Raw genomic sequence first — 27,549 nt, forward strand, 5'->3', positions numbered from 1 at the left:
TATATACTTAATTTGCCTACATTCCAGCTCTGAGAATTATAAATACCAGTTTAAGTGTAATGTGGTAAAATAATCTCATCGGAGAGTACATGGGAAAGTAAATACCCGTGTTAATTAAAGATAGAGAGACGCTTTGAGGGTTTCCTATGATTCGCATGAACAATCTCTTCTGCAGGCATTGTCCGACATACAGGGGGGCTGCACTACTCTGTGAGATTTACGAATGGATCATTGTTTTTTTCACACGATTCTCATAGTATAACTGGAATACACGGGGTAGAGGGATGGGACTTTAACAAATGGGCATAGTCTTGTGAGCAATTTGACTTGCAGTTACAGTACCTGGTTTGTGTGGGAGGGAGTAAATGGGCGCGTGCCCTTTCAAGAAACATTTTCATGGAAGTATATTATTATTATAGATGCGACAAAGACGTTGCGTTGTTCAAAGACATTACACCACTGTATTTACTCATCAAGCCGTGTGGGCGGTTTACCGGTTGGGTCGTATTAACGTATGGTCACAACTTGACTGCTGCCAACATATAAAATAACAAATATCCCCCACATATCTTAAAATACTGTTGGGGGGGGGGGGCCTCGTACCGTTATTGAGCAGCGCCTATGAAGGCCGGAACGGCACAGCACCACACCCGACCGCCTTTGTCTCCCCCAGTGGCGATGTTTTTTACTCATTTGAGGCCCCGTCGACCTGGGGGCCGGTCCACACGCACGTGCATCTGTAGCAATATCTGGATGTGTGGCGCACTCCGTGTGCGTGATTGTCACGCGTTAGGCACGCGTGCGGGTTACAGCTGGCGCTCGTTGCTATCACTCCGAGCACTGAGAGAGCGGCCAACACTGAGATATCCATCCGCCCGCGGCCCGTTTGTTGCACGCGAACTGGGTCCAACCTTCTGATTGTTTCAACTGCAAGGCGCGGGGCGGGGGGGGCTGGGGGTGTGGAGAGAGGTGGAGAGGGGGTGCAGAGGGGGGTGGAGAGGGGGTGCAGAGGTGGGTGGAGGGGTGGAGGAGGAGGGGAGGCGGAGTTCACGACAGCTCGGCGCTTTGTGACCGAGGCGGTGTGGGCCCCGCAATGCGTTGTGCTCACATCATCGCATCTGCGCGAGCACATTCAAGTGCCAAAGCGTGGAGCGTGCTACGCTGCAAAGAAGGAAGAGAAAAACAACTCCAGCGAGCGAACCGAACGATAGACACCCCCACCCACCACCACCACCACGCGTGAGCCCATTGACCCCTTAGGTGAAAATTCCTGCTCATTTACCATTCGGTTCGCTCTCTTTTGTGTCCCTAATAAACGGCTTTGTTCGCTCTAATGCGCCGGGCTTATACGGGGATGGGGGGTAGTGTGGTGGTGGGGTGGGAGGAGGGTGGTGGTGGGAGGGGGTAGTGTGGTGGTGGGGTGGGTGGGGGGCTTCGCGCGTGGTGCGCGCCAGCTCCGCATTGTGCGCTTCTAACGGGGGTCCACAGGGACGTCGGCTGATGAGCGCTTCCAGAGGCGACCCCCAATCCTTGGCGCTGCTGAATCCGCGGCGCAGGGGAGGGGTCGAGGCGAGAAAAGTCCTCGTGGTGCTGCGCGGCTGCTTGTCTCGCAGTGTGCCCTCGCCATATGGGCATGTGCACACAGAACAAAGGCAAAGATACACCCCCCCCCCCCACAACGTATAGCCTCAACAGACTGTTGGGGCAAGTGCTGTTAGCGAGCAGCTGTGAAGGCCGGGACGGTACGCACGGGTGTGGGTGGCCATCACCACGCCCGGCCGCCTTTGTCTCCCCAGTGGCGATGTTTACACACCGCACCAGGCACTCGTTTGAGGCTGATCCGACCTAGGGGAGGCCCAGGACTGGTTCAGATAATCGTCACCGGTGTTGGCCGTGAGCGGTTATCGAACCCGGGTCGCCAGGTTCGTGGCGCACAGCGCTAACCGGTACACCACCGCTCCCCGCTACACACAAAGACACGCGCACACACACACACGCGCACACACGTGTGTGTGTTTGTGCGCTGTCCAGCACGAAAATATTCAAATTAGCAGCGGGTTTGACAAAGTATCGTAATCACTGCCGTTGAGCAAACGGCAAACTCTGCTGTCATCTGGCTCTGCGTTGATTTACGGCATCTGTTGCCTCGATGGCAAACTTCGCGTGCGCAAACATTTGGAATGATGTATATTTGAGCATTAACGTTTTAATTAATGAACGTGCGGAGCTCATATTTTAAGAGGTGTCGCGTGTTATATGTGAGTGTGTACAAGGAAGAGTTCCGATGAAATAAAGGAAAATGTAACATTGAGTGGCCGTGAGAACATGTATTGGCCGGAAGGCAGATTCCCAAACAATGTTTGGCACAAGAAACAGCCAAGTCTGTAGAAATATATTATTTGGTCAATTTCCATATCACATTTTTACAGAACGTGGATGAAGCCTCACGTGCCCCACATTTTCTACCATATTTTTACTGACTCTAAAATAAAAAAAAGAGTTACAAATGTCGATAAAAAAAATTAAATACGATTCTAATTATTTAAACCGATCTGTTTATGTAAAAAAAAGGTCCCTCCCGCTCAGTTCTCTAAGCTACGACCTAAACCTGAAAAGCTAAAAAGACGTTCCCGACACGCCGGCCATGGCAGAGGAGGGATTCTCGCTGGCTTCCCTCTCAGCCCATCTCGCGCGGGGGGGGGGGGGGGGAATTGAAACCCAAGCAGCTGTGGCGCTGAGCGTCCGCCGTCGCAGCCGCCTACGACGACCACGGCGGTGGCGGCGAGTGAGGACGGGCGACGAGCGAGTCGGGTGGGGACTTTTTATCATTCACGGCGCGTGCGGCGCTGCTATCGCCGCTGCCTTCATCCCCCCCCTCTCTCTCTCGCCCTCCGCATCGCGCGCCCCACCGCGACACGCAGCAGGCATGAGCGCCGGCCGGGCCGACTGCTCCCAGGCGCGCTGCCCCGTGCGCTTCTCCACGCGCTGCCCGCCCGACTCGCTGCTCGTCGAAGGCACCATGCCCCCCGACGGCTGCTGCCCGCTGCCCAGCCGCTGCGAGTGCCGCCCGCGGGAGCGGTGCCCCCCGGCCGTGTGCTCGCCGGGCGCGGCGCCCGCGCGACTCGCGCCTGCCGATGGCACCCCGGGCCGCTGCTGCGAGCTCTACGAGTGCCGGAGAGGTGGGTTGCGAGTCGGTGGGGGGTCAGAGGGGAAGGTCACCAGCCGTGCCCTTCGCTTGCTTACGTCGCTGCCGGCGGGAGGGCCTCCGCTAGGGGAAGGTCTGGAGAGCACCTCCGTAGGGTCATTGGTCTACTCTTCCATAGGTGGGAAGTACCCGCACGTCACCCCACCACGTGCCACCTGCCAATGGACCCAAGTGTTACTCATGTGTACTAGCGGGGTGATAGAGGCGGGGAGGATTTACGACAACTTGCACATTGTTTCAAGTGCCGCGCCCCGGGAGATCGAAGACCGCTGCTATGCAAGCCCGGTGTGCCAGACACGAGACCACGGCAGCTTTCCAACTTCATCCTCATCTTAGCGACAATGCAGTGAAAGGCGCTTTGGTCTGGAGTGGTCGTGCAGAGGCCCAGACACCGCACCATGAACCCGGCGACCAGAGTTTTATTTCTGGGCTACGGCGAACACGAGTGGCGAGTGATATCCGTACTGTTCTGAGTTTCCCTTAGCCTGAATCAGCCTGAAAAAGAGTACCTGGGACGATGTTTAAAAGCATCTAGCACGAAGGCAGCCAGGAGGCGTGCTCGCCATATCACCCGCTCGCTTGTGCCCTATGCTGGCAGTAATAGGTGCTCGCTAACTCCACTTTAATCACCAGCTGACAATCAACTGGGACATATGGCGAGTTGGGCAGCCCCTCCCTCCAACAGACCTGCCCACTTTTGAATAGCAACGCCCATTTAATCAATAGCCACCCTTCAACAAACATAATCTATATTCAATCAATCCTAAGGCTCTTCTTTAGGAGGATCCTTAATTTGGATGTTTGGCCATCTACATGAATTGTATAGCCCTACACAGATTGATTCAAGAATCCGATACCGTACAGCTCTGCCATCTGTCATCTGATGATGAAAGGTGAACTCGGAACTCGTACAATGACAAGTACATCACGTTGCGTCAGAGAATTGACCCAGGAGACGATGGCACGTGACTACGACCGAAACAGCCTAAAGAGGCCAATTACCCTCAACCGTTTGATGCGTTTTGAAAAGTTACTAAATTAGTTGCGCACATTATTATATCATAATATATTTTAGAGAATGAAAACGTAATTTGTTTTCTGTTGATAATAACCATGAAACGATATCTTGATGGTATCGGCCTGCTCAGGGAAGAGTCACCCTTTGACATGCCTAAACAAGTCCTCAACTCTCTCTTTACCAACACGCACGCACCAGCACGATCAAGGACGGTCAAACAACCCCCTGATCGAAACGCACGGAGGGGGCCTTCAAGCAGCAGTGAATTGCTAAAGGGATGTACAACGTGAGCATCACCATGTACGAACATGCAGGAGCGGGTGCTGAAAAGTGAGTGTGAAAGGAAATAAAAAATGCAAAAATCCACGAAGCCTGTCACAGGAACGGAACGCGGCCGACGAGAGGTTTCGGCCACCGAGGAGATGGAGCGCTGAAATGAGACTCGTGTGCAGCTAGGTGCAGGGTGGATCACCATCATCATCATCGCCGTCGTTATATCGAGGGGAGATGGGGGTGGCTTGCGCGACACTTTCACCCAGCAATGGATTGCCCGAGACCACGAGGTCGGCAACATTTCAAAGCAGACGAAGAAGATATATTTTTTTTATTGAAATAGTTTGAGAGCACACACAGAGCTACTTTAACAAAAAAAAAACACAGACACGGCAGGTATACAGCGGATGACAACAACGCACACTGACTTAAATAGACAAAATAGGCGATGGGATAAACTGCTCTCAAACTATTATTTTATATATTTTATTATTTTATTGTTTCCCTTCAACGTGACTTTACCGAAAGAGCTAAGAAACTGCATCTATATCGTTTTTGTTCCCTTTTGTTATTTTTGAACGATGCCTCACATTTTTGTTGTCACCGAGACATTCCACAGTTACCCATTCCCTGTCACGTTTAATAAATCGCTAAATATCTTCGCATTAAATGACCTTTACGATTTAAGCGTGGCGAGCGGGGACGTCAAAGAGGCCGCCGTAACGCGCCACCGGAGCCGCGGGTTTTTGCCGGCCCCTGACCCAGACGGCCGACGACGCCACGTTGATGCGGGACCCTCTTGCGCGCGTGCGTCCAGACGTCGGAGGCAGCGTGGAGAAGCCGGGCCCCGCCGGGTGCCTGGCGGGCGGCAAGATGCGCGCGGAGGGCTCCCGCTGGCGCGAGGACGCCTGCACCAAGTGCCGATGCGTCGGCGGGAGCGAGCAGTGCGTCACGCAGGCGTGCGGGCAGCACTGCGAGAAGGGCGCCCGCGTCCCCGGCGAGTGCTGCCTGCGCTGTCCAGGTGCGAGAGCGTGCAGACATCGCGCTCAACGCCTGTCCCACCAAACTACCGCTACGAGCAGATTCTGTGACGCCTGTCCCACCAAACTACCGCTACGAGCAGATTCTGTGACGCCTCTCCCACCTAACTACCGCTACGAGCAGATTCTGTGACGCCTGTCCCACCAAACTACCGCTACGAGCAGATTCTGTGATGCCTGTCCCACCTAACTACCGCTAAAACCAGACACTGTGACGCCTCTCCCACCTAACTACCGCTACAACTAGACACTCTGACTCCTGTCCCACCTAACTACCGCTATAGGCAGACACTGTGACGCCTGTCCCACCTAACTACAGCTATAGGCAGACACTGTGACGCCTGTCCCACCTAACTACCGCTACAAGCAGACACTGTGACGCCTGTCCCACCTAACTACCACTACGAGCCATGGGCGTCGAGGAGGTGCCGTTCGCTGGCCCGTCAGGGTAATGCGGCACAGTAGAATTGTGGTGTTTGTTAAGCTCTCATCAACAGGCTTATCAAACAAAATAATACTGCTGGGTTGGATTTTGTCACCGGCAAAAAATATGTAGCGTTTAAATAGGCATTCGACATTGATGCAGGAATTTACGGATAAATTACATAAATTTAGTTATTAGCTTTTAAAAAGTAAATTTCTTTGAAAGTTAATCTGATTTAATCGTGTTATTTAGCCATAATCCTCCACAGCAATTGGTAACGTGCCGTTTCTACTCCACACGAGAGTGTGTGTTGGCAAGCGCATGTTAGCCTGTCCCGTTAGATGGACCCATCGATTCATGGAACTTTTAAAAAGCTGTCAGCAGCAGGTCGGGAATTTTCATGGGGCTCACTTCCTCCTCCCAGCACTAAGAAAGCGTCTTGCGATGGAGTTTTTACACGGAGCGCTGGCTGAAAATCCTTCCACTTGTCGTGGGACGTGACGGTTCTTATGGCAGGCGCGCGAAGCAAGCGTATTCTTGTTTAACTTGTTGGAGGCAACTGCTTGCTGTGAAGGACACATCGGCTTGCTCAAAGCGCACATCGTAACACTCGCTGCTGCACCAAGGGCATCTTGAAGGGTAGGGTTGTGAAGCTCTTCGAACGAGGCTACAAGTGCGACATTGACCGATATGACGCTAGCCCGATTATAAATCTCAAATAATACAAATCTGAGATGGTTTGATTGTAACACGGCCGCGTATTACGGTCCGCTCATTGAAGTGATCGATTGTGTAGGTACAAATTTGAGGAATGTAAATATTGTATTTAATTTGAGGAATGTAAATACTGTATTTAAATTGAGGAATGTAAATACTGTATTTAAAGAAAATGTCCTCGAAACGTAAATGTTGTGGTTTACTCTCCAACACACCGGTGTGCTGGACTCGTCACAAATGAGCACGTTTTGTTTACGTGACAAACCTTACTAATTGGCTGTGTCGGGTGGCAGCGGGTTTAACAACACGTTCATATTTGCGCAATATAACACAAAAATACAATATTATTAAATTAAATGGAGTAAATTTCCAATATAAAGTAGTGCATAATTAGAAGAATTTATTTCTTTGAAAACCAAGAGAGAGCCCATTAGAATACAGGGCAGATGCCCCATTCGCGTTATAGTCATTGCTTAGCACAAGGCAATGAAGCCGTGTTTGGCAGCCTGGCAGCAGCGGCAGGCATTGCGTATTAAATGATGCTCACTCTCCCTTCTCGGCAAGAGCATGTCAATCAACCGCCGCTCCCTACACCACCCCACCGCTGAATTCAATGCGCATCCTCCCAGCTCCACAATCCCACTTTGAATCAGCGGCTCAAAATACCTCTGAGCCTGGTGCCCTTACTGTCCAACATAACAAGGGCCCCGCTGTCGAAAATATCATGGCAATTATGTGCTTGACAGTTCTGAAGCTGAATCTGTGTGGGCTGCACACTTGGGCGAGAGAGAGGGGAGGAGGGGGGGGTGGGGTGTTTCCGTGAATGTTTGGTCCGAGAAAGAGTCCCGGGTCCTCGGTTCTTTTCCGGCGTCACCACATCCTGGTGTGAGCATCTCGCGGACGCACACAGGTGCATTGGAGTCGCAGTGAGGTGGTGCAGTTGTGGGGGCGTTTAATTTGCGTGGTGCCAAGTGGCACGCCCGCGGAGCGCGTGCACTCAGATGACCCTTTTCCTTCATCGCGGACCTAGCGGTGATGATGCATTGTGGGACTAATTGATCATTCACGTATCTGGAACATAAATAATTGTCTACATAACCTGTTTACTATTACGCTGCTATTTTAAGAATGGTATGATTAGAATAACAACAAAAAGGTTACCGCGATGTATAATCGTTTTGGTGAGCGCTCTGTATCAGAAACACCATCTAGCTCATGCACGGGTACATCTGTGGTGCAGTGAATAGCACTGCGCTACGAACCGTACAACATGAGTTTGATTTCCGGTCATGGCTAACTTCAGCGGTGGGTGATATCTGAACCGGTCCTGGGCTCCTCCTTCAGTAACCTCCACTCACAACTGACCAGCGTGGTGAAGTATGGTCAAGCATCCTCAATATCCAACACGGGACGGGGGAAACCGTGCGGCAGTGACTCGACATAAGGCAGCGACAAAAACGATGGTAAATAGGAAATGCTTAATTGACATTTGCGCCGCATTCTGATTTTGTTTTGGGTTTTTTCTGCCCGTTTACCTAATCGTCTGTAAGACAAGACGTGCCACTGTCGCCAGCGAGTGTCACGGTGGCTGGGGGACGCACAATTTAACCAAATTTCACGCTCCGGCAAACGCGCCACCCACAACAAGGATTAATTAAAACCCGTCTGTGATGATAATAGCGAAAGAAAACACCGGTTCCAGATGCCCCTCTTCACTCCAACCCCTCTCCACCCCCCCCCCCAACACTCCCGACCGGAAAACCCCGCCCCCCACCCCCATTCAACGAGATAAATTATACAAAAAGTCACTATACGGCGAATGCATCATGGGTTTGCATACGGCATTGCTTATTGGGTTAAACACGGCCCCGCTATATGTTTTTAAATGGAGCGCTCTTCTTGCCAATGAGGTACGGTGCACCCAGCAGCAGCATTTGTTGAACAAGCCTGACTCTTGCTTAAATAAATGCTGCCTGTTAATACTGTGTTGGCCTTGAAGGCCAACAGGCTGATCGAGTAACAATGTTTTTAAAAAGTAACAATATTTTATAAGATGTCATATGGAGACACCGAGCGGAGTTATATATATATATTTAAACAAATAAATACATTATATTTTTTCAGTGTCGATTTTTTTTCTCAGCTATACCCCAAGGCCATTTGTCATGGGAATGGGTAGATGCAACTATATATAAGGAATTATATATTATAAAATGTATACAAGTGCTAAACACATATATCATTAATATTTATAATTAAAGAAATAATAATATATAATTATTAAATGTAATGACAAATATTGGTTATATGAACCTTATGGCGGGACCCCGGGGTCCCATCAGCCCCCGGCTCTCGCATAAACATTATATTATAATGTAAACATATTATAATGTAAACATTATATTATAATGTAAACAAACACTTTGCTGTTTTTCACCAATGGGTTTGAAGGATGATGGGAAGTGTTGTCTTATTCAGGAAGATGACTAACGCTTGTGTTGCGAAACGTCGTAGTTTTTCGTTATTTTCTTTGAACCTATCTACGTGACTTTACCGAAAGACCCAAAGAATATGAATTCCTGCAGTCACGAAAGCTTTAAGTCAAGATTTAAGTGTTGTCTTGTTAAACTATGCCTTTAAAACTGAAAACTGCAGTACCTCTATTTAAATACACTATCGAAAAAATAATTTACACCCCTCTGTCAATCATCGTGTTTCTCAGTGTGGATTTGTGAACACACTTTGTAAACAGTACATAAAATAGCACGCGTTTTCAATGCGCTGTTCATATTGTAACAAGTGTTTAATACAATGTTACTCTACAGAGTAGTGGGTCGCCGCTCCTCTTATCCGCATTGATACGAGCGGTATGTGGGGACTATGGCTTAACCGCAAAAAAACCTATCTGCGCAGATACATACGGACCAGAGATATATTATCAAACAGGAGGAATTAACGGTGCAACGAATCTCATCTGTCAAATATCTACATGTAATGGGATTGTCATCGATTGATCCTGGCTGCAGACATTAGTAGGTCACAAATAATAATGAAAACAAGGCAGCAGTTTCACTGTATTATGCATACCGTTATGACAACTAAAGGATTTAAGTCGTGTAGGCAGTTTGAGAAGCTTTGGATAAGACTTGTTATGATCCCTGCCCATACCCGAGTATGGAGTGCATTCGCTTGTTCAGCTCTTGTGTGCATTTGTCCTCGCTGCTGCTGCGCTTGGACACGACACGACAACAGAACGATCCACGCCAGGCGGGTCACGGCGTTTATGTGCGCGGTGGGACGGAGTCGCCCAAAAAATAATAATTCCGAGTTTGACTTCCGTTTATTCGGGACCCCGGGGTCCCGCCATAAGGTTCATACATGCGATAATCATAATAATTATATTATATAAAGTCGCATCTCCCCATTCCCATGACAAATGTCCTTGGGGACAAGCAAGAGAAAGTAAAATAAAAAGCAACATGTAACAACAGTGCAGAATGCTGTCTTTCTCACGGGAAATGTTGTGTCTCACTGAAATAAGGAAAGTGACTCATTAGGGGAGAGGGTTGGAGCTGGCACCCAAAGTTGCTTTTCACGCCATGGGGTGACGCTTGGCTTGGAGATTTGTTGAAAAGAAAGCAAGGTTGTTATTTTTTAAAGAATTTTGTTTTTTTTAAAGCATTTTTGGCAAATATTTCCACAGCGGTTCCTTGGCCAGTGTTAATTTTTTTTTCTCAGCTGAGTGTTGTGCAGGGAAGAAAAAAAAATCGTACACACACACACAAGGGTAAATAATAGTAATGATAATATGTGCTGTTTAAACTAAGAAAATGTCGTGAGGGGTAACAGCCCCAGCTGTGGTCTATTGCGGGTTTATTGCCTGCCTGGTAATTACTTGTTTTAATAAGAGATTTAGTGTTAATCACGTGGTGTAAAATAAAAAAAAATCAGCATCATGCCAGTAATTAATTCCTTTTATTTAGTGATTAATTGCAAATATATATTTACGTTGATACCTACGTAAACACTTATCTGTAAGCAAGCTGTGACCCTTAGTCCAGCAGTCAATTTCGAACTGTTGTTTTTTTTCTTTGGCAAAATGTGTGGGTGCATTTGGCTGTGACACCGGCAAGCGACTGCCAAGGCAAGTGTTGTCAGCGTAAAACCAAGCCAAACACCCAGCCTCCAACGCAGTCCACATAAAGTAGCCCGCCGGAGTAAATGGAATGATCATCAGGCAACGAAATGGAAGAAAAATATAGTTTTTGTCCCCCGTTTGCATTAGTTAATTTAAATATATAATTTCTGGGGGGAAAAACATTCCCCCAAACAATTTTATTCCGCTGTGTTCTCAGCTCGACGTCGTTAGAGGAACGATCCATTCGGATCTCTCACACAGCAGGGCGACCCTTCGCTTGAGAGAACGGCCCGTGGAAGCGGATATCACAGAGATACCTCTGCGATCCCATAAAGCAGAGGTGGGGAACCTTTCTTCTGCCAAGGGCCATTTGGATATTTACAACATCATTCGCGGGGCCATACAAAAGTATTAACTTAAAAATTAGCCTGTTATATTTCGTCAAGCATTTCATTATCTCACCCCTAAAGTGATGGCTGGAACTGCTTCTCTTTGGTGAGGCGTGTGACGATGTTAGCTGGTATTGATGATGTTGCTACTCGCAACTGCTTTTCCAGGTTTGCTCCTAGATTTATTGAATTTCGAGTCCCGCCTGCGGTGGCCTTGGTAGGGCCACACCAAATTATTTCGCGGGCCTTACAGTGAGGGAAAAAAGTTATAGATTTGAAGCTTTCGTGACTGCAAGGATCCATACTTCTACAAAGAGTAGGGAAAAAGTATTTGATCCCCTGCTGATTTTGTACGTTTGCCCACTGACAAAGAAATTATCAGTCTATAATTTTAATGGTAGGTTTATTTGAACAGTGAGAGACAGAATAACAACAAACAAATCCAGGAAAACGCATGTCAAAAATATTATAAATTGATTTGCATTTTAATTAGGGAAATAAGTATTTGACCCCCTCTCAATCAGAAAAATTTCTGGCTCCCAGGTGTCTTTTATACAGGTAAAGAGCTGAGATTAGGAGCACACTCTTAAAGGGAGTGCTCCTAATCTCAGCTTGCTACCTGTATAAAAGACACCTGTCCACAGAAGCAATCAATCAATCAGATTCTAAACTCTCCACCATGGCCAAGACCAAAGAGCTCTCCAAGGATGTCAGGGACAAGATTGTAGACCTACACAAGGCTGGAATGGGCTACAAGACCATTGCCAAGCAGCTTGGTGAGAAGGTGACAACAGTTGGTGCGATTATTCGCAAATGGAAGAAACACAATAGAACTGTCAATCTCCCTCGGCCTGGGGCTCCATGCAAGATCTCACCTCGTGGAGTTGCAATGATCATGAGAACGGTGAGGAATCAGCCCAGAACTACACGGGAGGATCTTGTCAATGATCTCAAGGCAGCTGGGACCATAGTCACCAAGAAAACAATTGGTAACACACTACGCCGTGAAGGACTGAAATCCTGCAGCGCCCGCAAGGTCCCCCTGCTCAAGAAAGCACATATACATGCCCGTCTGAAGTTTGCCAATGAACATCTGAATGATTCAGAGGACAACTGGGTGAAAGTGTTGTGGTCAGATGAGACCAAAATGGAGCTCTTTGGAATCAACTCAACTCGCCGTGTTTGGAGGAGGAGGAATGCTGCCTATGACCCCAAGAACACCATCCCCACCGTCAAACATGGAGGTGGAAACATTATGCTTTGGGGGTGTTTTTCTGCTAAGGGGACAGGACAATTTCACCGCATCAAAGGGATGATGGACGGGGCCATGTACCATCAAATTTTGGGTGAGAACCTCCTTCCCTCAGCCAGGGAATTGAAAATGGGTCGTGGATGGGTATTCCAGCATGACAATGACCCAAAACACACGGCCAAGGCAACAAAGGTGTGGCTCAAAAAGAAGCACATTAAGGTCCTGGAGTGGCCTAGCCAGTCTCCAGACCTTAATCCCATAGAAAATCTGTGGAGGGAGCTGAAGGTTCGAGTTGCCAAACGTCAGCCTCGAAACCTTAATGCCTTGGAGAAGATCTGCAAAGAGGAGTGGGACAAAATCCCTCCTGAGATGTGTGCAAACCTGGTGGCGAACTACAAGAAATGTCTGACCTCTGTGATTGCCAACAAGGGTTTTGCCACCAAGTACTAAGTCATGTTTTACAGAGGGGTTAAATAATGCTTATTTCCTCATTAAAATGCAAATCAATTTATAAAATTTTTGACATGCGTTTTTCTGGATTTTGTTGTTGTTATTCTGTCTCTCACTGTTCAAATAAACCTTCCATTAAAATTATAGACTGCTCATTTCTTTGTCAGTGGGCAAACGTACAAAATCAGCAGGGGATCAAATACTTTTTTCCCCCACTGTATACGGCCCGCGGGCCGGACGTTCCCCACCCCTGCCTCAAAGGGACCTCTGGTCCACACAGCAGAGGGCAGCACTTCCCCACCCACGCTGCATATGACAGTGATTTTCATCACGTGACAGTCAAAACAATGTTTTAACTCTCAGATCTGGAATTATCCATTCTAAGTGTAGAACCAAATTTAATGCGGCGGTTTTTCAACACTGTCATTGGCGACTGCGCTGCGGCCATCAACTGTAATTTGTGTTCTTAAACACAATCGTTCTTCGAACCTAAGCTGGTTGCATTTAACCCTGACTAGCGACTCGGGGGTTAGAGGTCAACACAGAAGATATTTCCCAAGCTCCACAGCAAGGTTGACTGCGCAAAGATTACCAGGCACAGGAGGTGTGTCCCCAGAGCCCAGCCGCTCGAGGTGACCCACCCTGAACACCTGCACTCATTAACCACACACTACTGCCTTAAGCACGGCCATGGAAACACATCTTTCCCATTAAACTGCCTGACAATGTGGTTTATTTTGTAAAGCCTTTATATACTGCGCCTTAACGGAGCACAGCTAGCCCTGGGGAATGTTGACTATTTACTGCAGGCGGATAATTTCCCAGGGGCCAATTGGCTTTAGATGAGGTACTCCTTTTCAAAAAATGAACCTTAAAAAAGCCCCTATTTTCCTCAATTATGGATAAATATACTGATTTCTACATTCTCTCCCCAACAGCTCAGGCTGCGACGGTCTGTGTGTTCTTATGTGTCTCGCAAATGGAAGGCTGAACTTTATTAAAGCATCCATTGATTTTGTGTGTGACTGAAAACAATTGAGCTGAAAATCATGTTATTACTTTTGAAATATGTATTTTTATTCAGCCACCCAGTAAATACTGGGTTGCATTGCTTTATATTTCTGATTTTCCACAGTATTATTTTTTTCTTCCCACGATAATACCCACTTAACCAAACCACCGATTTATTCAGCATGTTTAGTTTAGCATTGTCAATTTTTTGTTGTCAACCGACTAGCCGAATGAAGCCCTCCGACTGCTTTGGTGGTCGTGAGCGTTGCTATGAGCACACTTTACCTCGCTGGTCCGGCACCAGTTGGTGAAGGGGGTGGTCCAGAATAGGTTCACATTTACTCGCCGCTCAGATTAAAACTAAAAAGTTTTATTTTGCTAGGTAATGCCCACTGATCTGGCTATCACAAATCTTAGCTCAACGAAGTGGCTCATCATGTGGAAATGTATAACAGCCAAATACTCTAAACACATGTTGATTCTAAATGTGGTGGGAAAAACCGGAGGACCCGGAGAAAAATCCACACGACCACGGGGAGAACATGCAAACTCTAAATATACCGGCGTCAGGGTCGGGATCGAACCCACAACCTCCTGCATACCAGGCAAGGAATATGGATCCTTGCAGTCACGAAAACTTCAAATCTAGAATTAACAATTCCTAGCCACCGTGGCGCCATTAGTCATGGCCGGAAATCGAATTTGCCAGTCGAATTGGCAGGCTCCCAGCACAGTACATTACCAATTGCGGCACTACTTCACCACGACAATTAAACATAGGGGCCATAATAACATCGGTGATGACACGGTTATGATGGGGAGGGTTTAACTGCGTAGGTTATCTCGCCGTCGTGCAGTATGCTTCTCTGCTCGGCACGCTGTCCGACGTTTTTCTCTGCGTGCTTCAGCCGAACAACACGCGGCACATCCCGAAAACACGTCGGAGAGCGGTGGAGGTGAATAATTGTGTTTTTCGTGTGTTCAGGGCCAGAGGAGTCATCATCGGTGACCGCTTTGCCCCTGACCTGCGACCCTCTGACCTGTAACCTCACGGAGGAGAGCTGCCCCTACGGCTTCCAGCTGGACGAGAAAGGCTGCCGCTCGTGTGGCTGCAAGACGAGTGAGTGCCTCTCCGGGTGACGGATATAATTGCTCGATTTCCCGAGCCCCCAGTCGTACACAGGGGCCAGATTAAGTTTGATGGGTGCGGGGGGGCTTGCTGTGTACATTTTGGGGGTCCCTCTTTGTCCACAATTTCCAATTCTTCCCCTTTGCTCTTTGACCGCCGTACTTTAATGTTATTCACATTGGTGATTTCAGTTCAGATGCTTATTTGTGAAATGCGAATTGCAAAGCTAAAGCAATGTTAAAACGAACGAAACTATAAACAAATATTTCGGCCCATGACTGGTGGTAGTAGTCGAAGTACACACAGTAATGCCTATGGTTTTAATTGCCAAATAACATATGCTACGGTATTGCATTTGACCTATTTTCAATCTTTGATATCTTATTTTGGAGGGGAGGGGCTCCCGGAATCCGAGGCCCCTGGCTGCCGCCTCTAAAGCCCCTGCATGAATCCGGCCCTGCTCATGCAAAAAACATCCTAACAGAGGACCACAGAACTCGGGCAATTGTTGGCGCCAGTTCCAGCTGCCTTCCCATTTGTCTGTGGTTTTCCTGCTCCTCTGTGCAAAAAACATGCGAATGTTGTAAACTCTTCAGCGTTTTGAGATGCAATTTGTGTGAATGACGTTATATAATATTCTAAAAATATTAAATGATTATCATTATTCCACTTGTACCCATAGTATTATGTGTATTAACTGGCTAGACCAGCCTTACTCTTTGTGCATCATAGTTTTATTCAAGTATACATTTAGATATTGTATGACCCAGTCGTGCGAATCATGTATTGTTATACATCTGTACAATACAATCCCTTTATTTTAAGACCAAGTAAGGGCATGTTGTGGGTAGCCGCATTTTTCAAGGGAAACGTGGATACAATACATACAGCAAAATGGCATAAAACATTCCAGTGCAACAAATTTGAGAGTGAAAATCATAACAGCATACATAAAAACAGAAATAGATTTTTTATGGCCAAAATAAAATTGAGAGTTAAACATCATGACAGACACACATTGGCTAAGTGCCCTAATTTAAACTCAGAATCAAATATATACAGTGATGTTTAAGTGAAGCACATTTAAATACAAAAAATCAAGTTAAATAATACATACACGTAAAAACTTCTATATTGTCTACACACTTACATCGATCAGGTAGCTAAACCAGAGAGCGAGCAGTTTGTAATCGCAAAGTGTGTGAGTTCAAATCCTGGTTGGGGGCGTTGACTCAGTCCATCATCTCTTTGGGATCGGTAAAATTATTACCTGCTTTGTGGGCAAGTCAACAGTGGTTGTCCGATGGATGGACTCGTCCCAGCCATAAGAATGTGGAGTTTTCATCAACCGGCTGAGGGCTGTAAACATATGATGAGCACCAATGCCTCAAATGCTCATTTGAGCAGGAAATCACATTGACTTTGCTTTCAAAGGCTGTCCCACCGATGAATCTGAAAGCTACGACTGACTTTGATCCTCCGTCTATATACCTACGAACTGCATGGTAAATTACACAATTGGTTATGCTATTTCATGTGGGGTAATGGTCGTGTTACTCCTCAAACCCAATTGTGGAGCAACCTGAGATGTCACAAATTGAGAGAGCATATGAATCAGTTTGATATTACGGAGCGGCTCAATGCAATTTGATGAGGGGGTGACCACAAGAGGCTTTATACACGTGGGCAATGATTCACGGGGGAGACTATAGCACAGCCTGCGATGAATCGGATGGGATTGAGGTCGTCGTAAGCTGCTGCGAAGAGGTTAGGCGGCTTCAAATTGGATCGTGGACTTGCGCTACGTGAACGTCACGTTGCCCTCGCAATTGCGCGAGACATGTTCACACGTCGCGTTTCCTGAACCTTCCCAACTTCGACCGAGCGAATATACAGCGACGCGTTAGCTTTACACACCGCCCCCCCCCCCACCCCCCCCCCCCCGTGTGATGCTTCCACGTGCACATTGGCACGCACGGGCCCGCGGGTCGTCACGCACAGGGCACGAGTTCTGCAAGGTGCTGCTGGCGGGCTGCTCGCTCGAGTGCCCGTTTGGACGCCGCCTGGGCCCCCACGGCTGTGAGATGTGCCGCTGTCGCCCCAAGCCCAAGCGCTGTCGCCCACTCGTGTGCTCCAAGGCCTGTCCCCATGGGTACATGTACGTGGTGCGGCGACGACGAGGAGTAACGGGTCACTCGCGACAAATCTTGCGTCACGAGCCTTTGAAACATGAAATTTTTTTCTTGCGTATCCCGGCGTTGTCGCTGTGCGAAAATCACGCGCAAAAGCATTCGCTGAGTAAATAATCATCTGAAGGCGCTGTGGAATGTGTAAGGCGCACGGTTTTTGCACGGAGGTGCGGGAAACCGCCGACAAACGGGAAGGCAGCCAGAATTGACCCCAACACCAATTGCCCAAGTTCCGTGGTCCTATATTGGTATGTGTTTGCCAACGCTATTACTGAGCGTTTATACATGTGGGAGGAAACCTGAGTTCCCGGAGATTTAAAACAACATAATGGATTGTTTGTGTTCCAGTTGAGTCTCCCAGAAATGTAGTAACCTTAGTCATAGAAGAGTTCTAAAACCAACTGTGTTTGCTATGCGTGTAACAGAGCTTTTAATTAATCGTTTATTTTGCTCAAACACATCGAATAGTGTGCATTAGTTACGCTAATGGGATGTCAATGTTACAATCAGGCTAATGGAGCAAACAAATCTGTCTAAACGAGACAAAATAAATGAGAATCAATGCAAACAAGAAGGTAAAAATGAGAGGAAATGAAATCCACTCTAGCATCAAATTTGCCACCAAAAATATTTACAATTCACCAAATCATTGGGATCAATGGTTACATGCCGAATGTGTACCATATGTTTTGAAAAAAAAGGTTAAATTGACAAATTTATTTTCAAATGCGCCACTGTCCGATACTGAAATCTGCAAATATCAGCGTGTCTGATGGCCCTCGTAACCGATTGCTTGTACGTTTGTCCGAGTGTTTATCTGGCATTTCCCATTGGCACCACCTGCCGCTCATGTGCCAGTCACCTCAGTCAGAATCAGAGTGATAATCTTTTATTTATCCTGCAGGAATCCGATGAGCTATGAAGCTCTTTTTCACAGATGTCCAGTAGGGGCGGGTCAAAAAGTGACGATCGGAGTACAAAGTCAGAGGCCCTGTCGCGTGATCTTCTGCCAGCAAGCCTTCGCGTGACCTGAAAGTGCACCTAGCTTGGCACAATCGCCGTGGTGACATCGCCGTCGCTGGTTATCTGCCGGTTCCCGTTGTGGGCGCAGACGGACGCGGCACGGCTGCGAGACGTGCCGCTGTGTGCGCTGTGCGGCGCTTTCCTGCGACAAGAAGTGTGCCCACGGCTACGAGCTCAACGGCAAGGGCTGCCCCACCTGCAAGTGCCGAGGCAAGGCTCGCCGGTTCATTCGTTCGTCCTTCACCGGTTCATTCGTTCGTCCGTCACCGGTTCATTCGTTCGTCCGTCACCGGTTCATTCGTTTGTCCTTCACCGGTCCATTCGTTCGTCCGTCACCGGTTCATTCATTCATCCTTTAACAGGTCATTCGTTCATCCTTCACCGATCCATTCATTCATCCTTCACCGGTAAATTCATTCGTCCTTCACTGGTCCATTCGTTCATCCTTCACCGGTTCATTCGTTCGTCCTTCACCAGCTCATTCACTCATCCTTCACCGGTCAATTCGTTCATCCTTCACCGGTTCATTCGTTCATCCTTCACCGGTTCATTCATTCATCCTTCACCGGTTCATCCGTTCATCCTTCACCGGTCCATTCGTTCATCCTTCACCGGTTCATTCGTTCGTCCTTCACCGATTCATTCGTTCGTCCTTCACCGGTTCATTCGTTCGTCCTTCAACAGTTCATTTGTTCATCCTTCACCTGTTCTGTCAAACCATGCCCACGGCTGACACGGCACGGCGAGGCCTTCATCCAGCAGTGGATTGACAAACAGCTGTAAATATTGTAATTATTTATCGTCTGCAGTTTCCAGAGATGAATTTGTTGTCTTGCTCAAGACAGTGGTCGAGAGGAACTTTTGTTATGCCATTGGCCAATTAGCTATGCAGTTGAATGCTTTCCAGTGCCAAGGCAAACTCCGGACCGGCTTCGACTGCACCGAGTCTCATCGGCAGTGAAACCATTCGTTGTCCACGAGAACTGTGAGGCCCAACGGTGAAGTTACAGCGATGAGACAAACAGGAAATGCATTTCGACTTCGGTTATTTACCGCAGCGACGTTTCGGTGAAGACACGGACTCCGAGTATAAATGTTTGACGTCTTCTTTGTTTTCATCCGGTGGAATTTCCGCAGCCACGTTTCACGGTTCGACATCCTCCCCTTGCCTTGTATCTCCTCCCGCTCCTCCCTTCAAATCACTCCTTGTAACATCTATCTATTTGTGCGCGTATTACCCTGCCTACCGCTCGCTGTCACAATTCACACTCTTCCGAGACCATTGGCCATGCGATTGCACGCCTCTATGGTAATGCCCGACTGTGGTCGCCCACAACAACAACAACCACCACAACAACAACAACCACCACAACAACAGACCGTAGTGCAACGGAGAACGACGCAATGCCCGGATCCACAAATACGAGGGAGCCATCACGGCGGCGACACGCAAACTCCCGTGACTGCTCCTGGCGCGGTTGTCTTGCGCGCCTCAACGTGAAACTTGTAACCGTTGCCTCCGGCAGCTACAGTGAGGGAAACAAGTATTTGATCCCCTGCTGATTTTGTACGTTTGCCCACTGACAAAGAAATGATCGGTCTATAATTTTAATGGTAGGTTTATTTGAACAGTGAGAGACAGAATAACAACAACAACAAAATCCAGAGAAACGCATGTCAAAAATGTTATGAATTGATTTGCATTTTAATGATGGAAATAAATATTTGACCCCCTCTCAATCAGAAAGATTTCTGGCTCCCTACGAAAGGGAGAAGACGCCTTAACGAAGGCCGTTCGCTGTATCCTACCTGCCCCAACACGAACCCTCCCCACTAATCCCACCGCTCACACCACCGCCCGCCTGCCCTCCTCAGCGCTGTCCTCCGAGGGCCCCGTGCCTCCGTTCTGCCTCTCGGGAGACGGGCGACGCTACCGGCACGGCGACGATTGGCACGACGGCTGCCGCTCGTGCACGTGCCTGGCGGGGCGAGAAATGTGCACGCTGCTCACCTGCGCGCTGCCCCGCTGCGCTGCCCCGACGATGCCCGCGGGCGCCTGCTGCCCCACCTGCCCCGGTACGCGTGCCCGTCGCGGTCACGCCAACCCGCATGGCTCAACTCCTGTCGCCCGCTCTCCCTCCAGGGCTCTTGCACGGCTCGTCAAGACTGTAACGCGCAGCTGTCTCTCTCAATGCGTGCATTTACAATGTATTTACAATGAATATACAATATATAGAGTACTGTAGTACTGGCGTGGAGTGGTGGCACAGTGCACGTGTGAAAAAGAGCTTTACAGCTCATCGGATTCCTCCAGTATAAATATTCTGATTCTATAAACACACTGTGCCGTGAATCGGGCAAACCGAGTTTTGATTCCTCTGTCACGGCCAACAGCGGCGGCGAGTGGATACCACTCACCAACAAGCAACATTTACAAGCGGTTACAGGTGCAAGGGCTGCACCTTTACCCTTTGACCTATAACAACCGCCAATCGCCACTAAGTGGCGGTGAAGTCACCACGGCGCTTGTGCCAGGCTAGGTGCACGTTGAGGCCACGTGAAGTGTCGAACACCCGCTGGCAGGAGGTCACGGGGCAGACCCAGCAGGTGCCACGGGTCGACTGAGATGACTGGCCGATGCTACGACACACCTATCACACACCTGTAACATACCTATATCACACACACACAGGCCAGAGGATGGTGGCGGACCTGGCACCGCAGCCCAAGGACCCCGCGGTGTGCGTCACCCCTGCGGGGCTGCTCGTGTCGGGCGGGGAGACGTTCCGTCTCGACGGCTGCACGCGCTGCCTGTGCCGAGCCGGCAGGGTTCTGTGCGACGCCGAGGTGTGCCCCCCGCTGCCCTGCCAGGACGCCGTAAGGACACCAGGATCCTGCTGCCCCCTGTGCCCCCGTGAGTGGCCATGCAACAAGTCCATCTAGCCATCAATGACTCCAGCCATCACAATCGGCCATTGCATCCTGAGATTAATCCATCGGTTTATTCATCCATCCACCCACCCACCCATCTATCCGTACGTTAAATTATTTACTTATTCACCCATTAACCCATCCTTCCATCCATCGATTAATCCATTCATTTATCAATCACTTAATCCATCCATCCATCTATCAATGTATCCATCCATTCATCCACTATTTTCAACTCATCCATCTACCCATTAATCCATTCATCATTCCTTCAACAAGTAACTTGATGTAATAATAAAGCCATCAATGTGCAGTTGCAGCATTGAAATTGAATTTAAAATTAATCCAAAACCTCGACGCATAATATCTGGACAATACGGCTATGTACAGTAGAAGTAAAATTTTGATGAAATACTTTAGCCTGAGGTCATTGATCGAGAACATACTCTCTCATTTTTGACTGATTTCGAAACAACCAGTGGCATTTACCTTAAAATTTCCTTCCCTGGAATGACATTTGGGAGAAGAGTATCGTCACTCACAATGTAAATCAACACCAGTGGCGTTTCAGATGTACACTGTCAAGTGATTGCATTCACAATAGGCGCCCATTACGCACTTTTGCCTTTTTGAACATTTTGTCCCCGATTGCGGTATAGTGGTCATGTCACGAGATGAAGTGCAATCCTTCGTGTTAGAGAACGGTCCACGGAAGCGGATATCACAGAACTACCTATGAGATTCCTTGAAAGTGACCCCGAGTCCACACAGCAGGGGGCAGCTTCTTGGCTACCACACTGATGCAGATAAATGTTCATCACGTGACACCAAAACTAATATTTATCATTTTCAGAGCTGGCATTTATCCAAACTCAAGTACAGAATCAAGTGTAACAAGATGCAAATATTTGTGAAGCGATTGGTGACCGGGCTGAGGGTATCAGCTTGAGAGTCCGTTTTAGTCAGAGGGGTCATCGTGGATTTTAACCAAGGATCTGAGGTGCCAGCTCAAAGCGATGACCACAGAGTCACCTGGGCCACCTCCCAGGAGGTGTGTGGACCGGGCCATGTAGCAGCAGGCTTTCGCGACCAATATCATCCATAATAGAGATGTTTTGGGTTAGATCGGGTAAATATATAAATGTGTCGTTAAAACCCGCCACCACCCGACACAGCCAACTAGTAAGGGTTGTCACGTAAACAGAACGTGGCCAATTCGTCACTGGTGCAGCACACCAGTGTGTTGGAGAGCCAAACCACAACATTTACTCGGATTGTAAGCCAAGCCACAACATTTACTCAGATTGTAAATGTTGTGGCTTGGCTCTCCAACACACAACCGGTTAGTGCTGTACTTGTGACGAATTGGCCACGTTCTGTTGACGTGACGACCCTCGTAGCCGCATCGAGCGCCGAGCGCTAGCACCGTGACGGCTTTTTTTCGCCACCAGCAGCGGCCGTCGCCGCGACTCCCACGAGCAACGCGTCGCACGGGGGAGTCAACAACAACAACAACAGCGACGAGTCGCACGGGGGAGTCAACAACAACAACAACAGCGACGAGTCTCCGCCGGCGTTGTGCCGCTCCAGCTCGGGCGCCATGTTCCTGGCGGGAGAGGCGTGGAAGCGTGACGCGTGCACGAGCTGCGCATGCGCCGCGGGCGAGGTCACGTGCCACGCGCCGCGCTGCCCGCCCGCCGCGTGCCCGCGCCCCGTGCTGCGCAAGGGGCAATGCTGCCCCTACTGCCCGCGTGAGAACACCCACAGACCACCACCACCACCACCAGCACCACCCCCTACTGCCCGCGTGAGAACACCCACAGACCAACAACAACCGCCATTCGCCACTAAGTGGCGGTGACGTCCCCACGACGCTTGTGCCAGGCCATGTGCACCTTGAGGCCACGTGAAGTGTCGAACGCCCGCTGGCAGGAGGTCACGGGGCAGACCCAGGTGCCACGGGTCGACTGACTGAGATGACTGGCTGGTGCACCACCTGTGCTCCATACTGTGCCAACCTGCTGTGCTTTAGCCACCCGGCGCTCCGCTCGTTGTTGTGAGCGTCGCTCCTCCGCCCTCCGCTGTTGTTGGAGGGCGACTGCCTCCAACTGCCCAGTAGGAGCGTCCTTCACGAGCCTCCTCCACAGAGGCCGATCTTGACATCGCTGGTACCAGTCATTGGCAAGTCCACTCAGCTCCACGTTCTCCTGTACCACATCACTCCATCTCTTCTCTAGCCCGTGCCGCGCCCGTTTAGCCCCCTCGATCCGGCCGAACAAAAGCTGTTTCGGCATGCGGTGGTTGGGCATGCGGGCTACATGACCCAGCCAATGCAGCCTTGCCTCCCGGAGGAGCTCACTGATGGGACCTTGCCCAGATCTTTCAAGGATTTGTGAGCTCCTCACACAATCCAGCCTGGTTAAACCCAGGATGGATCGTAGGCAGGCTAGCCTAAATGTTTCTAACCGGCGAAGATGTTCCATTAGGGGGGTCCACGTTTCGCAAGCGTAGAGAAGGGATGGAATGACCGTGGCCGAGAAGACCTGAAGCTTAGTGCGGAGCGACAGACCAGGTAGCTTCCACACAGCGTTACGCAACCGATTAAAAGATATTGCCGCTCGACTGATTCGGAGTGAGATGTCTGCTGTTAAACTGGAGGTGGTCATAAGCACACTGCCCAGGTATGGGTAACTCTCCACTCCCTCCACAACTGCCCCATCACCGATTGGGAGTTGTGGGGGTGGAGTGTCCGATAGTACAAAATACCCAGGCAGGTGCTTAGTTTTGGTGGGGCTGATGGTAAGGCCCCATCTCTTAGTGGCACGCTCTAGTCTCAGCAGCAGCGTCTCCAACTCCTACTCTGAATGAGCAGCTATTACAAAAATCATCGGCATACATAACATGGTTGAGCAATAGGGAGCCATCCCTTGACCGCACCCGGGCATCGATCAGCCTCCCATTATATCTGTACCAAATGGAGATTCCCCTGGTACAGCTATTGAAGGCTTCACGAACTACGTGCTCAAAATAGATGTTAAATAATGTGGGAGCCAGAGGACATCCCTGTCGCACCCCAAGGTGTACAGGGAATGGCTCTGACTCCCGGCCACGTAGTTTTACATGGGCCTGCTCACCATCATGAAGGTCCTTAATGATCGTGAGCAGAGGGTCAGGGACTCCAAAAGCACGAAGAACAACCCAGAGCCCAGGCCTACTGATGGTATCATAGGCCTTGACCAGGTCAATAAAGCAGAGATGTAGGTCTTGCTGGAATTCCCTACACCTCTGCTGTAGCAGACGGACAGAAAATATGGCATCTGTGCAGGACCGCCCTTTCCTGAAACCGCATTGGGGCTCCGCAAGCCTCTCCTCAGCGTGCCTGGCAAGGCGATGTTGAATAATCCTTGCCAGGACCTTTCCCGGCACACTGAGGAGTGAGATGCCCCTGTAGTTGTTACAGTCTGTGCGGTCTCCCTTCTTAAAGAGGGGGACCACCAGGGCATCCTTCCAATCTTGCGGAACCTGTCCAGTGGTCCAAACTGTTGTTATGATGTCATATAGGGCAGTCTGTGTACAAATGCCACCCTCCCTCAGCATTTCGCTTGGGAGATCATCTCTGCCCGGTGCCTTTCCTGGTCTCAGACTCCGGATCACCTTCAGTACTTCCTCAACAGATGGCACCTCAGCCAGCCACTCACAGGGGGTGACTTCCTCCAATATTTGAGGCACCGCAGCCTCAGCAGGGTCATCCCCACTTTGTACCACGATGTTTTCCTGGCTGAGGGATTTCCCCTCCCCCAGGACCTCACAGAAATGCTCAGCAAATCTGCAAACCTGTTCCTGGGGGTCGGAGATTGGATCACCGTTTTTTCCCCTAATGATGGTAATAGGTGTGGCGCTGCACGTTACTTTTTTGATGGAGTTAAATAGAGATTTGTGATTGCGGGCCACTGAGGCAGACTCCATCTCCTCAGCAACCCACAACCATCTTTGCAGCGCCTCACGGCTCTCCGAACCTCCGAGCGAAGGCTGCGGTAAGCCTCCTCATTCTCTGACGTGGGATTCTGTAGCCGATGACAGTGGGCCTGTTGCTTTTTCTCAACTATCCTGAACACCTCCTCTGTCAGCCAGGGTCTCTGAGGAGGTCTGGACCGCGTACCCAAAGCGGCCATTGCAGCTGCATGAGTCACAGTCCTAAACCTCGCCCATTTACTCTCGACATCAGGAGTGGGGGACGATGCCAACCCCAGCCGCAAGTGATGATGAAATTCTTGCTTGCAACTTTCATCAGATAACTGAGACCAGGCCACTTTAGGTTGGAATGGGATCCTGGGTGTACACCCACCACCGGAGTGGAAGAATGGCAGGCGCATCTTACAGATGACTAGTCGATGGTCAGAGGGCAGATCAACTCCACGGTAGGTCCTGGTGTCAAGGACATGGGCTCGCATCCGCTGGTCCGTCACTATGTAGTCCAGCAGATGTTCTTGCTTGGACCCGGCATGCATCCATGATGTTGTGTGAATGCGCTGATGCCGGAACAGCGTGTTGGTAATTACAAGCCCATGGGCTGCACAAAAATCTAGCAGCCTCCTACCGTTGTTATTGAGCTGATCTGGCCCATGCCCTACAATCACTCCAGACCAGGTGCCAGCATCATGACCAACTCGGGCATTGAAGTCACCCAAAAAGATGACTCTATCCCGAGGGGCCACTTTAGCCAGCACCTGTGACAGGTGATAGAAGGCATCTGACTCATTGGCTTTGCCTGCATCCCTCCATGGATATTCGTCTTCGGTGGGGGCATAAGTAACCACGACCACCATTCCTCGCCTCCGGTTGATGGGAAGGCGAGCCCAAAGTAGCCTGGGGCTTACAGCTTCCTAAACCTCACCGCCACGCTCCCACACCCCCTTCATTCTTTTGTTCAAAAGAAGAGCCACACCCTCTTGTTTGGCAGTCTGCTGCCCCAAGTAGAGGACTGTCCACTCCTCATGGTGGCAGGAGCCAGAACCGGTCCACTGGACCTCCTGAATGCCACAGGGATCCAGGCGGTACCGGTCCAGCTCCCGACAGAAGAGTGGCAGCCTCTCCTCCGCAATGAGCGTTGGAACATTCCACGTGGCCACACGAAGTGGATTGTCGTTATTTCTGGAGGAGCCCCGAGGGTAGAGATTCAATCTCCTGGCTCCGCCAATTGGGGTTTGGCCAGAAGACGTCATAGACGCCTGCCCCCCCGGGGCCTCCGGCACAAGTTTATTAGTAAAAAAATTTATTCGTGGTTTCATGGTAAAAATGTTGAAGGTGGAAGGGTTACCAGCCCCTCGCCCCCGTCAAGAGCCCCCGTTTAGACCCTGTGGTGGTCACAGACGCCATGAGAGGAGGGGCCAATCGGAATTGGCCCTCCCCCCACAGCACTGTCCACGACAGAGTTGCCCGTCCGGCACCCACAGACCACCAGCACCACCAGCACCCCCTACTGCCCTCGTGAGAACACCCACAGACCACCACCAGCACCCCCTACTGCCCGCGTGAGAACACCCACAGACCACCACCACGACCCCCTACTGCCCCCGTGAGAACACCCACAGACCACCACCACCACCCCCTACTGCCCCTGTGAGAACACCCACAGACTGCCACCACCACCACCACCAGCACCCCCTACTGCCCCCGTGAGAACACCCACAGACCACCACCACGACCCCCTACTGCCCCGTGAGAACACCCACAGACCACCACCACGACCCCCTACTGCCCCCGTGAGAACACCCACAGACCACCACCACGACCCCCTACTGCCCCCGTGAGAACACCCACAGACCACCACCACGACCCCCTACTGCCCCTGTGAGAACACCCACAGACTACCACCACGACCCCCTACTGCCCCTATGAGAACACCCACAGACCACCACCACGACCCCCTACTGCCCCCGTGAGAACACCCACAGACCACCACCACGACCCCCTACTTCCCCTGTGAGAACACCCACAGACCACCACCACGACCCCCTACTGCCCCTGTGAGAACACCCACAGACCACCACCACGACCCCCTACTGCCCCCGTGAGAACACCCACAGACCACCACCACGACCCCCTACTGCCCCCGTGAGAACACCCACAGACCACCACCACGACCCCCTACTGCCCCTGTGAGAACACCCACAGACTACCACCACGACCCCCTACTGCCCCTGTGAGAACACCCACAGACCACCACCAGCACCCCCTACTGCCCCGTGAGAACACCCACAGACCACCACCACGACCCCCTACTGCCCCTGTGAGAACACACAGACTACCAGCACCACGACCCCCTACTGCCCCTGTGAGAACACCCACAGACCACCACCA

The 27,549-nt window shown here is 50.0% G+C and overlaps 1 protein-coding gene across 5 annotated transcripts in view; it reads left to right on the forward strand.

The window, feature by feature from the left end:
* The window catches only part of LOC116947366 (cysteine-rich motor neuron 1 protein-like), a 55,288-nt gene that overhangs the window by 14,664 nt on the left and 13,075 nt on the right, over positions 1 to 27,549 (forward strand). For 2 of the 5 annotated variants that reach the window (XM_032963010.2, XM_032963014.2), the window contains exons 2-9: positions 2,922 to 3,179; positions 5,314 to 5,517; positions 14,903 to 15,037; positions 17,048 to 17,204; positions 18,347 to 18,468; positions 20,134 to 20,334; positions 20,951 to 21,172; positions 22,641 to 22,940. In XM_032963010.2, coding sequence (XP_032818901.1) covers positions 2,922 to 3,179; positions 5,314 to 5,517; positions 14,903 to 15,037; positions 17,048 to 17,204; positions 18,347 to 18,468; positions 20,134 to 20,334; positions 20,951 to 21,172; positions 22,641 to 22,940 — 1,599 coding nt within the window. The remainder of the gene's footprint in view (positions 1 to 2,921; positions 3,180 to 5,313; positions 5,518 to 14,902; positions 15,038 to 17,047; positions 17,205 to 18,346; positions 18,469 to 20,133; positions 20,335 to 20,950; positions 21,173 to 22,640; positions 22,941 to 27,549) is intronic. The other 3 variants (XM_032963011.2, XM_032963013.2, XM_032963012.2) reach the window with 3 other exon arrangements.

The sequence above is a fragment of the Petromyzon marinus genome, chromosome 29, assembly GCF_048934315.1.
Source record: "Petromyzon marinus isolate PM22_M1 ecotype Great Lakes invasive population chromosome 29, UKy_Petmar_22M1.pri1.0, whole genome shotgun sequence".
Taxonomy (NCBI): domain Eukaryota; kingdom Metazoa; phylum Chordata; class Hyperoartia; order Petromyzontiformes; family Petromyzontidae; genus Petromyzon; species Petromyzon marinus.